We start from the raw sequence: 11,243 nt of genomic DNA, 5'->3' as shown, positions 1-11,243 counted from the left end.
AGAAAGACGAAAATGCTATTGACGTATTTAAAGAGAAGGTAAACACACCAATAGCATTGCCGTTTTTCTCTTAAACACGGTCATTAACATTGATGTGTTTTTCTTTTATAGAAAACAAATAAAAGATTCCAATACCGGGAAACTTTTTTTCTAAACTCACCCAAAACGAGAATTTAGGCGTACAACTAATGGAGTAATGGTATCGTGGAGCATAAAAAATCATAAGACATCAAAGTTAAAGGAATCCCAAATTTGACAATGGTATTACCAATGTTGTAGATGGAAAAATTTGAAAGAGCGTAAAGAATCAAATTCCAATATACAGGTCAAGCATATATGCATGCGCAAAAAATGCAGCAGTTTTGAGTGTCACAGAATTCAAGACATTAAGCCAGTAAATGCAATTCAGTCTGCAAAGGAAAGGAGGAAAGGAGGGAATGCCATATCTTTATTTGTTTTTCCTATGTAATGAGGGAAAGTTCCAGGAAGACATTCCTATCGAACAAGACCCAGATCTTTGAGCTCTTTCTGCGCAAGACCCAAAATACATTTAAGTACCTGTGACAGCATAAGATGAGTAAATGACAGCCGAAGAAAAACACTCAGAAACTGTGTTGATCTTATAATGAGAGAGGATTTAAGTGTATTGACTATTGAGTTAATCTACTTAGAGATGTGCTTGCTGCGCTGTTTAATATACTTCAAGGGGGGGTAGAATGTACTATGTATAGCCACTTGTTACTTGCAACTGATTAAACACTAAGCAACTCCAATCTAATTACACTAGAGTCTGTATGAATCTGATTAATATCTTGCCATCTTTCTACATGCACAATTTAAGTAAATCCAGGCCAGAAAGAACCAGTTGGTTATATTCCAAGTATCCATTTCTCAACTGACAACTTATAAAAACCAAGATAAATTAGCATACATACAAGACTTCAATCTCATTAATTTCAATGAAACATAATGCACTATAAACGAACGGAATCAGAAAAAGCTACTGCAAACCATTTATATCAACTTTTTCCTTATTTAGTAGAGTAGTATACAAGAGATTTCCTTAATATTGGATTATGGATAAGTAGGAAATAGGTCATTCACGGCAATTGTTCAATCTGCAATACCCTGAGCATATATCTTTGATACAACCATACCAACGTGATGATCATAGACTCAGCCAAAAATGATTCTCAGAGCAATTGATGTCACAAGATCATAGTTTATTAAAACGTTAATCACACTCAGCCCTATCTTATATATTCAACATTTGTTAAGTAAAGCAAAAACAAAACATAGTATGCAGAAAAGTAAACTTAAAAAGCATGATTATGTGATTTCAATTTCCTCACTCGTTGAACTAGAATTCAAAGAATAAAATTTAACCTACAAGGTAGTGCCAGGGAGCCTTTGATTGTTGGGAACCGCTGCTGAAATCACCCATCTTTTCCAATCCTCCCTATCAATCCCAATCATTCCATATTTTTTATCAACCAATTCAACAAAGTTAAATACCAGTATAATTCAAATACACCAACATTCATCAATGGCTTTAGTTACACTAATGGGAGGATTAAAAAATAAAAAAATTAAACTATGACTATCACAATGACTATCCTCAAACAACAGTATTTGACTCACAAAGAAACTATTAGCGATCTTGACAAGAACGGTGGAAGGTACCATGGGACAGCTCACAGAAAGCCCGAACGTTGAGAGTCAAATGTGAAGTCAGCTGTACTCCCGCCATGCTACTCAGTGGAAGCAATGACTGCGCACATCCTAGTTCCCCCAATGTCCTGTAACATCATCAATAATTCGATATCAAATACTATATCCAACTGCAACAGAGAGCAAAAATGAGGGTGCGAAATAACATCAATTCAATCATGATAGTAAGATCAGAGGGCAAAATGTGGAACTCCTGGTCAATCACAGGACCATTAAACCCTTATGCTGGTAGAAAAGGTGTAACATTGAAAGCATTAGAGTTAATAAATCTGACCTGGGGTTGGAGAAGGAGAAGCGGCGGGGCCGGAGGCGAGGGGCGACGATCGGGGAAGGAAGGAGGCGGGTTGGCGAAGAGCGGAAGGCGGAAGCCCTTGCCGTGGAGACGAGAGATCTGGAAAGCGAACCACGCCAAGCCATTGTTATTGCGTTTGTGTGGAATTTGGGGGAAAAGCTCGGGTTTTGTCTAGGGTTTTAGAAATGATTTTGACCATATCCCATGTAGAAGATTCAGTTCAACGTAATTAATTAATCTTTTTATTTTCACTTTTAATTCAGTTTTCGTATAAACTAAATTCAATTACTTATTGTGACCATTTCCTAAACTTTAACTAATCCTTTTTCGTGTTTGGTAAATTAATAATGTGAAAAGCCCATCTCGGCGTCAATGTATTGGGCCCCATATGAACATAGGAACCATATTAGGAACAACATCCGGTCCAATTACATATTTTGTGATAAATGTTGATTAAAATTCTATTACTCTCAATGAGCATATTCCAATTCAATAGTAGTGCATTTTTTTCTGAAACATCATTCTTTCCCTCACAATTTCGATACCATTTCCTACAACTACATACGCCTTCGCCCATATCACGATTCCAAATTCAATTTTGTAACCTGAAGCCCTTCCAAAAATTAAACTGTTATTGTAGGTCCTTCCCCTAAAAAGGGAGACCTTCCAGAAATTCTCGACGGCCAAAGTCAAGCAATGGCCGAAGAGGGGGTTTGGAAATAGTTTTCAACCAGCAATAGACGCGCCTCGGTTAGAACCTCACTAGCTACGTCATTGCCCCAAGCGCAAAGATGTTTTACTTCATCTACTTACTCACCGTTTTGTACAACAAGCTACACTTCATTTTTCAGTGTGTTAACCGATGTGGGATAAAAGATGGTTTTGCCATTATTCATTAAAAGCTGGGAGACATGTTCTTGTGCAGTGAAGGATGAGCTAAGACGCAACGATATTTGCTAATGCAGGGTGTCTCTGACTCAGAGAGAGTCAGAATTTTGAAATTCATACCAACAATAATAAGGGTGTTCTCAGGTTAGCTCCATTTTTACTTGATAGATTTCTTTTAAGACGTAGAAATAAGAAATGTGTTTGGCATGATTGTCCATGAGCAAGGAGCATAATTTGTGAAAGGAGAGGAGTCTGATGAACAGGCTGAAGTTGAATCCAATAATGACTTTAAGAAGCTTGCTAACTGTGTCTCTGCGCGATACAAATTTCTACTTAGCACCATAAGCTTTTCAGCCAGGATATACATCTCAAAATTACAACACAAGTTGAGGAAATCTATGTATATGTATATGCCTATTCAAAAGCTATGTTTGTTTATCAAATTCTCCTTCTTACTAACTCTGCTTCACATATCATATGATCTTTTATTCATCTATTACTTTGTCTGTGTCATTTTCGATGAAAATAGAATTTATCAGAAGACTAACTGCTTAGTTTCCTCTAATATGGTCTGGGGATGGGGTAGAGAATATTTCTGTATTAATATTGAATGTATGCACTACTAAAATGCCTTCTCATTCAATTTACTAGTCGGTATGAGTTTTCAATTCCTTGATCTCAACTAGAGCTATCAATTTTTAACATTACATGGTAATCTGACACAAACACGCAATTTTTGGGTTAGGATCCTTATAGGTCTGACCTTATAAGAACACGTTGATTTTGGGTTAGGGTAGGGTCAGGGTCAGGGTAGGATTTGGGTTATCCTTTAAGAGTAAAAATTTTATTTTTTTATTTTTATTCATTAAAAAATGTTATACTTTAATTTATTATTTAGATTAATTAATGATAAAATTTTAATCATGTTATAACATGTTTTAATTGTATAATACATCATATATTATTGTGTAACATCATGCTTTGCTCGTTATCGTGTCGTGCCAAGTTAAATTATTTAATACACTCACTATCATTAAGGTAGAGCCAACAAATTTTTGCACGACACGATAATCTGCACACATACGCACGAAACAATTGGATTGAAACCTGATATTTGCAGGTTGAATTAGAGTTTGGCTTTACTAAGTTCATATAAGTTCTTCAACTCGTCATAAGTCAAATTACATTTAGATCTAAATAAATTGAGCATGATATTGATCTTCTCTTCGTCGAGTATAATTACTTTTTTCTCTCTCATTTCTATTATATCTTCATTTTTTTCAATAATCATGTGACTCCAGTCAATTTTATCAACTTTAATTCATTTCAGTTCAATTTTCAGTCACAGTTCAAAATGTTCAAAAATTAAAATAAATTACTAAAAATTAATTAAGTAGAAAACTACATAAATTAAATATAAAAAATATATTAACTTAATAAAAAAAATTGTTAGTAGAGTGCAATTTTACTGTTTTCCGTTCGCTATTACTACTTTTTATTTTTTTGGATGGGAATGAATTTAAATTTAAAGGTTGCGCTACGGAATACTCGAACCAAACATTATCTTCTCTACGACTCTACCGTTTGGTTATCACGGAGTAGCATAGTATATTTAACTCACGCTGCTGCTTCATGAAGAAAAAATAAGTAAATTGTTGTTTTCTTTATAATTTGAGAATATAATAGCTCAAATATAACCCTTAAATAATTTTGGGAGACAAGTCGTGCGACACGGGCGCATTGCAGCTGGCGGTTCGGGCGAGCTATCTGGACTTGGCAATGATGGTTCGGCCTTGGAGGTGGGTTCTGCGTGAGCCGAGACACTGCTCGTATCAGTCCTCTTACACCTTTTATTGAGAATAACCACTGCACTTACATTTAACCGTAGGACCAAAATCTATTCCAGAGAATAAGAATGCCTTTAAGACAACTTCCTATTATTATTGGAAGGACATAGTTATTGATTTCAACAAACAACAATATTTGAAAACAACAGTACATATTCTTATTTAGTAAATACATTTTCCCATCAGCAATATAGCCAGCAATAACTAGTAAACACATTTTCCCCTCTACAATTTCTTACCACCTCAGTGTAGACATTTTGGAAATAATAATAACACAATGCATGCGACCACATTTAATCCGGTCAAATAGTTTCTGCCTATATAACAAACCCTGCAATAGAGTTAGCCTTGATAATCATCAATCATGGATAGAAGCATCTGCATTTTCCTCATCCCTGTTTCTCTTCTTCTAGCATGCCTAGTACACAACACTCACGCAGTCGACTTCAAGGTGACGAACACCGTGCCAAACACTCCTGAAGGCCGGATGTTCGACCAAGAAATTGGTGTTAATTTCGCTTTATCAATCATGCCAGATATCACCGAATTCATTTATAAAGTCTTCGAAGAAACTAGGTCTGAGCAGAGAAGGCATGTGCCTGTTGTGAATGTATACATCTCCGAATTCCCAGGTTATGCATACAAAAACGGTGACAACATTAACATAAGTGCCTCGGCACTGGACCAATTTTACCATCCTAGGTCAGAATCAAAGCGGTTTTTCACTTCTTTAATGTATCATGAGATGACTCATGTGTTCCAGTGGCACGGTAACTTTGGAGCCCCAGGAGGGCTGACGGAGGGGACTGCAGATTATGTCATGGTCAAGTCGGGCTTCTACGATCAGGCGACTTATACTAAACCCGGTGCTGGTAAGAGGTGGGACGAAGGCTATGGTGTGACAGAAAGGTTTTTGGAGTATTGTGACAGTTTGCTGAATGGTTTCACTGCAAAACTAAACCTGAAGATGCAGTACACATACAGCGATAACTATTGGGTCGAGTTGCTGGGGAAACCTGTGGATCAGCTTTGGAGAGAGTACAAAGCCAAGTATGGGAACCAACCTCAAGAAGCGTCTGTCGATATGTTTCAAGGGTTGAAGTACTGATGGAAATATCCAGCTTTGTATGAGTGTTAGATTCTAGTAGTGTTATATAAAGATGGAGGAATGTGTTGTTTCTACAAATGTTTCCCCCAATTATGGATATGAATTGAATAAAAGGTCTCAGGTATTAAAGTTTACACAGTTCAGTCTCTATCACAAACAAACGGCAACCTACAAGTGAAACTATCATATCATAAAGTAGAGACCAAAGTAAAAGCACAAGCGAGGTAATTTACTAAACAATTTAGAGAAGAATTGCCCAGAATATAAGATATAAGTAAAAACTAGAACTTGTTTATTTTGCACACCTTTGTCAGACAGATAGTTATAAGCAATCTAAAACATTACGATATATATTACAATGCATTATAAGCCATCCTAAATATTTGCATGAAACTATAATTATCTCAGAAAATACTCAAAAAACTGAAAGCTTGTTTAGTTTACTTGAACAGATATCTCATGCATCGAGATCCTCAATTGCAGAAACAACTTCATTTATTTTGTGGAAGTTTCTCCTTTCCTTCAGAAGGGTCTTAGCGAAGTTCAGAGCTTTGCGCTCACATTCGGCACGCTTGTCAGCCTCTTTAATTGATTCAAAATCTTCAACATGAGCCACGCCAACAATTCTCCTACGAATTTAACCAGAAAGTATGTGTCATTTAGACATGATTGTCTTTCATTTCTTTTTCTTACAAATGTAATGATAATCAGTAAAAGAGTAAAACTGGATTTCTCCATCAACCACTGCTGAGACATCAGATGAAGCTGGATTGGAAGAACTGGTGGACTATATCATGGGAACAGTAAAAGGAAACCAGATCATAAACTGCCTAAGGATTAAGACATCATCTAACCTTATCATTTTAGCAGCACCAAATCCGAGAGTATCGTGGAAAAGATCATCCATATATTTTTGCTTTACTAGCAACTGGAGTTCTGGATTGTTATAAATTGCTGGAAGATAAGCCTCGCCAGAACCATCCTTGTGTTTATCCCAAAGAGCAGTGAACTTTGTGTGGAAGAGGTTCCAAGTATCCAATATTGTCTTCAAGATCCACTTCTTATATGACTGATAGGAAATGAAAATAATATTATGTCAACAAATTAAATTACAAAACAAGTAAATCTCCGAAAAGGTTGAATAGACAGGAAGCTTAAAAGGGTAAGTTTGCATGTGTTTACATTCAAATGAGGAATATGTTCTATTAACACAGCCCTCTAATGAACAATCAAACTGAAAAGCCTTAACCACATGGATAACAAGTGAAAGTGAACAAGGCAAAATAAACAAAGAGAGGGAAAAGTTTCCTAATCACATCAAGACTTATAGTATTGACTAACTAATGAGGCATGGTTTAGCTCAAGTAGTTGCAACTAACTAAACGAAGAGAGGGAAATGTTTCCCAATGACCTCACAAATGTTGCAACTGACATTAAGGGATTGGAAATCATCATTTAACGGACTACACAATAAAAGTGGCAAAAAAGATCCTAATATAAAAAGTAAGATGGTCGGGCATATATAGTAACGACAGGAACTAAGACAAGAAATAAATAGAGTAGCAATTGTATCACTGGACTTGTGCAAGTGTAAGTAAATGTAAGGGCAGTATATACTCTACGATCTCCCTCCTTTTCTGAATGTCCATCTTGTGAAAAATAAGCTAAAATCAGGTTTCCAATAAAAGCTCCAATGTCAAATCCCATTGGCCCATAGAAACCAAATTCAGGATCTATCACTTGAGTTGAATCAGGAGTAACCATGATTGAACCAGTGTGAAGATCACCATGTATAAGAGCTTGGGACCTCTCACAGAATCTGAGTTACAAGATACCAAAAAATTGTAAGAACGGTATCACATGAAAACTGTTGAAATAAGTATGGAAAAATAACAAAAAAAAAAGGGTCTGCACTGAATTTTACTTGGATTTCAGCTCAGCAACTTCAAGTTTCAAAATGTTGTCCTCCCGAACTGCCTCAGCATCAGCATCAAGGTAAGGAGTCGTCCAACGGTTATATTCCGACACTTTGTAAGGGTCAGAAAACACAACTTGTTCAGTAAGTCTGCATAACTCCACATTTCCACAAAATTTAGCAACTGCAAAATAGCAAAATTTCAGTTAGAATATGCAGCAAGACATTTCAGAAGGATTAAGATTGACTTACCAGGACATGATAATAGTTTCTATTTAAATTCTTAATTTACGAAATCATACTAAAAAAGACTAGCAGGCAAAAAAATTTCATTAATAGTATTTGTTTGCTATCCTGACTCTTAAAGGGTGCCGACACTCAAAACCAAATACAGTATGAAATATGAATTATTGACTAAAGGAAAATGGGTTCAGATTAACTACGCGTCTGCAGTAACATTCACGAAAGGATATAGGCTTAAAGTGCAAGAAACATTGCAACACATTATGTTTATGAAATACTGATACTTCAAAAGGTAAAAATGTTATAAAAACACCTTTTAAATTGGGGTCACTGTAGAAACAATTCCTTACCAGCACTTTTGTGATCGGTTGTGGTCCGATACAGTAGGGAGGTATAAAAAAGTGTCCTTGCCATATATTCTGACAGATGGTCCGCAAGCAATGGATACTCCATCCCAGCTATCAGTCCTTTTCTTAAGATAATGTGAGGCGGTTCAATGTAACGCATGCCAATCAAACACATTTTCCTGTCAAAGTGGTAAACCTCAGGAACATGATTTGGACACAAGCCACCATGTTCTTGCAAAACTGATGATTCAAAATAGGCACGTTCTTTTGTCATTGGCCATGATTCCCCTATACAACGAATATATGGAAGAGCCTGCAGGTTTCTTACCATCAGTTAAACAACAGAAACAATCAACAGTCTCTTACAAAGATACTGGTATTATCTAGGATGTTTGAAAAAGACAAGAGAACTTCTAACAATCTTTAACTAAGAGCATGAGATCAACTTGGCCTCAGCACATTTCAGTGGCATTGTTTATGCAAAATCCTAGCAATAATGAGTTAAATATAGTGAATGTGTTGTATTATTATTACTCTTTGTGTCCCAAGTTACTTGCCGGATTCCATTTCTTGTCCCAAGTTACCTGAGTAATTTCCCTTTTTTGGCAAAAAAAAAATATTTATTAGTGTGTCTTCTACTTTCCCCTCTCTTCTCTCGTATTTTATTATCTCTCCCTTTATATATCAATTTTTAAAATTTCATGCCCAAAATAAATGTATCAGTTGATTATCATATTAATTCTTCTACTTTTCATAACTGTCAGATTTCTCACCATCACTAGTTAAATTCTTCTGATTCAACTAGTTGTTGCATAGGAGTTTTTGGCTTGGTCTAGTTGAGCAACTCTTGAGTGATTATAAAACAGATGAACACCTCAATATTGATGATTTCTAAGTTATTGATGAATTTGTATGGTCGGAAGGAAAATAGGAAGTCAACATGGTGGAATAGGAGAAGTGGCAAAGACCTAACAAGAAGCCAAGACAAAAGAATCTTATGAAGAGCAAATTAGCAAGTTTGATGTGTACAAATTTAAGAAAGAAAATCGTTAATGATCCGCACCTGCTTGATGACGATAGATCCCGAGGGTCCACTAACAATATAGACGAAGTTGAGATTTCCATCGCCGACCTCCTTGATTTCAAGCTTATCCAAGTCGTTGCCTAGCTTGGCGGCGAGAGGTGGAGTGACCTTCAAGTAGTCCACCAGCAACTGCTCGGTGAGGGGTTGAAATCCGTCGGAAGCCATGTTGAGGGTGGCGGAGAGGATGCCGGAGTTTTATAGTTATAGTGGCGTGGATAGAGGCATGACTAACGCCAGTGGAAATTTTTGTATTAATGGCGAGGATTAGGGAAAAGGGTATAATGGGGATGAATCATATTCCATGGCTCGACCAATCGGAGCACGCTCGCTCTACTTTTCGTATTTTACTCCTGTGATAGGAAATTTAAATCATTATTTTGAAAAAAATAGTAGTACTATTACTCCTTCCTCCTCCTGTCCCATATTAATTAATACTCCCTTCGTCCCACAATAATTATCACTCTTATTATGAGCATAGGTTTTAAGAAATATAAAAAAAAATTAGTTAGAAAAATTAGTGGAATGTAGGACCCACTTTTTTATATTGATTTTATAATAAAATGTGACTCAAGTGATTTAGTGGAATGTTGGACCTATTGAAGATAAAAATGAAGTGTGACAATTATTGTGGGACGGTAGAACGGAGGAGTTATTTTTTATTCATAAACTATAAGCCATACTTTTATATATAAAATATGTATAAATGAATTAGTAGAACGTACTATTATAAAAAATAATACTTCATCCATCCCATAATAGGGATCACCAATGGCGAAGCCAGAAGTTTTATGATTGTGGGCCCAAATTACTATTAATAGTTATATGATTTTTTCAATGTTCATGACATTGGAAGCTCGATTATTTGATATTTTTAGTTTTTATGTAAGCATAATGGATAGAAATGAATTTTTTATGATGTTTAAATGCCACCAAGGAAAATATCAATGAAAATATAATTTATAACGAATAGAATACATTGATTAATTTTTAATTTTTTTTATGATTATAATAATGTAAGAAAATAATTACAAAATGACAATGAATTAAAATGAGCATAATTTGTGGTACAAAAGAGAACAAATAGAAATTATGTTCTGAAAAACTGAAAGTGAAAAAAATAAACTATACACGTTATACTGCATAAACTGAAATAAAATAAAATAAAAATTGCATAAATAGAAAGAAGAGGGAAATTGTATAAATACAAAGTAGAGAAAATTAGAGAGGAAAATCGTAACTAAAGGGAGTAGAACTCGGGCCACTTATACAAAAGACGCAGTTCGTGACCAACTAGATTAACAAGTTCACATATAACAATTTATCGATATATACAATATATGTTAAACAAAAATTGATGGGGGGATTAGGGGCCCCTGGCCTCAACGTGGCTTCGCCATTGGGGATCACATTCGGTGTCGGCACATTATAAGAAATGTTAAAAATAGTTGGTTGAAAAAATTAATGAAATATGGAGTTCACGTTTTATATTAGTTTTATAATAGAATGTGAGTGAAGTGAATTAGTGGAATGTGAGACCTACTTATCATTTATAGTAAAAGTGAAATGCGACTTTTATTGTGGGACGGCTCGAAATGGTAAAATGTGATTCTTACTGTGTGACGTAGGTAGTAAAAAGTAAGAGTTTAAAGTAAATAAATACAAAGGAAAAAGGAAGTTGATATAAATATTAATTGGACAAATGGAATACATTATCATAAGTGGTATTAGAGTCGATGCAGCTTAGTAACCGTTTTATAGCCATAATATATGAAATAATTTTATATAATT

At 35.4% G+C, this 11,243-nt stretch overlaps 3 protein-coding genes and 1 non-coding gene across 9 annotated transcripts; 1 reads left to right on the top strand and 3 right to left on the bottom strand.

Annotated features, from left to right (window-relative positions):
• Positions 1-235: 235 nt before the first annotated feature.
• On the bottom strand, positions 236-2,233 carry LOC125219532 (uncharacterized). Of its 6 annotated transcripts, none has more exons than XR_007176152.2 (4): positions 2,006-2,233; positions 1,642-1,799; positions 1,387-1,459; positions 236-558 (listed from the first exon to the last, which is right to left on the bottom strand). XR_007176152.2 is itself a non-coding variant. In XM_048121537.2 (4 exons), exons 1-3 carry the CDS (start codon positions 2,146-2,148, stop codon positions 1,437-1,439), a joined length of 282 nt encoding a protein of 93 aa, XP_047977494.1. In that variant the 5' UTR covers positions 2,149-2,228; the 3' UTR covers positions 236-558; positions 1,391-1,436. The 6 variants fall into 6 exon arrangements, 3 of the variants coding, with proteins under 3 accessions (XP_047977494.1, XP_088913739.1, XP_047977498.1); XR_007176151.2 differs by having other exon boundaries at positions 1,391-1,459; XR_007176154.2 differs by having other exon boundaries at positions 1,684-1,799; positions 2,006-2,229.
• Positions 2,234-2,663: 430 nt separating this feature from the next.
• On the bottom strand, positions 2,664-2,816 carry LOC125185711 (U4 spliceosomal RNA). The gene has a single exon (XR_007170218.1). It is a non-coding gene; the product is annotated as a U4 spliceosomal RNA (small nuclear RNA).
• A 2,306-nt stretch (positions 2,817-5,122) lies between these two features.
• LOC125223479 (uncharacterized) lies at positions 5,123-5,866 on the top strand. The gene has a single exon (XM_048126649.2). It carries the CDS (start codon positions 5,123-5,125, stop codon positions 5,864-5,866), a length of 744 nt encoding a protein of 247 aa, XP_047982606.2.
• A 271-nt stretch (positions 5,867-6,137) lies between these two features.
• Positions 6,138-9,737, bottom strand: LOC125223478 (methylthioribose kinase 1-like). Its single transcript, XM_048126646.2, has 6 exons — positions 9,435-9,737; positions 8,375-8,684; positions 7,791-7,965; positions 7,484-7,685; positions 6,721-6,935; positions 6,138-6,495 (listed from the first exon to the last, which is right to left on the bottom strand). The coding sequence occupies exons 1-6, from the start codon at positions 9,618-9,620 to the stop codon at positions 6,324-6,326; spliced, it is 1,260 nt and encodes a 419-aa protein (XP_047982603.1). The 5' UTR covers positions 9,621-9,737; the 3' UTR covers positions 6,138-6,323.
• Positions 9,738-11,243: the final 1,506 nt, after the last annotated feature.

Source organism: Salvia hispanica, chromosome 1 (genome assembly GCF_029641045.1).
Source record: "Salvia hispanica isolate PSC_SH4W2 chromosome 1, Shi_PSC_v1, whole genome shotgun sequence".
Taxonomy (NCBI): domain Eukaryota; kingdom Viridiplantae; phylum Streptophyta; class Magnoliopsida; order Lamiales; family Lamiaceae; genus Salvia; species Salvia hispanica.
The sequence above is the reverse complement of the archived record's forward strand: the minus strand, read 5'-3'. Positions and strand labels throughout refer to the sequence as shown.

What these genes read in the sequence shown, in the direction of transcription:
- LOC125223479 (XM_048126649.2), top strand. Translation starts at nt 5,123, where the DNA reads ATGGATAGAAGCATCTGCATTTTCCTCATCCCTGTTTCTCTTCTTCTA.
- LOC125223478 (XM_048126646.2), bottom strand. Translation starts at nt 9,620, where the DNA reads ATGGCTTCCGACGGATTTCAACCCCTCACCGAGCAGTTGCTGGTGGAC. An exon ending in GATCTATCGTCATCAAGCAG is followed by an intron (nt 8,685 to 9,434) that starts GTGCGGATCATT and finishes AGAAACCTGCAG; the next exon opens with GCTCTTCCATATATTCGTTG. An exon ending in AACCGATCACAAAAGTGCTG is followed by an intron (nt 7,966 to 8,374) that starts GTAAGGAATTGT and finishes GCTATTTTGCAG; the next exon opens with TTGCTAAATTTTGTGGAAAT.
- LOC125219532 (XM_089057613.1), bottom strand. Translation starts at nt 2,148, where the DNA reads ATGGCTTGGCGTGGTTCGCTTTCCAGATCTCTCGTCTCCACGGCAAGG. An exon ending in TTCTCCTTCTCCAACCCCAG is followed by an intron (nt 1,800 to 2,005) that starts GTCAGATTTATT and finishes ATGATGTTACAG; the next exon opens with GACATTGGGGGAACTAGGAT.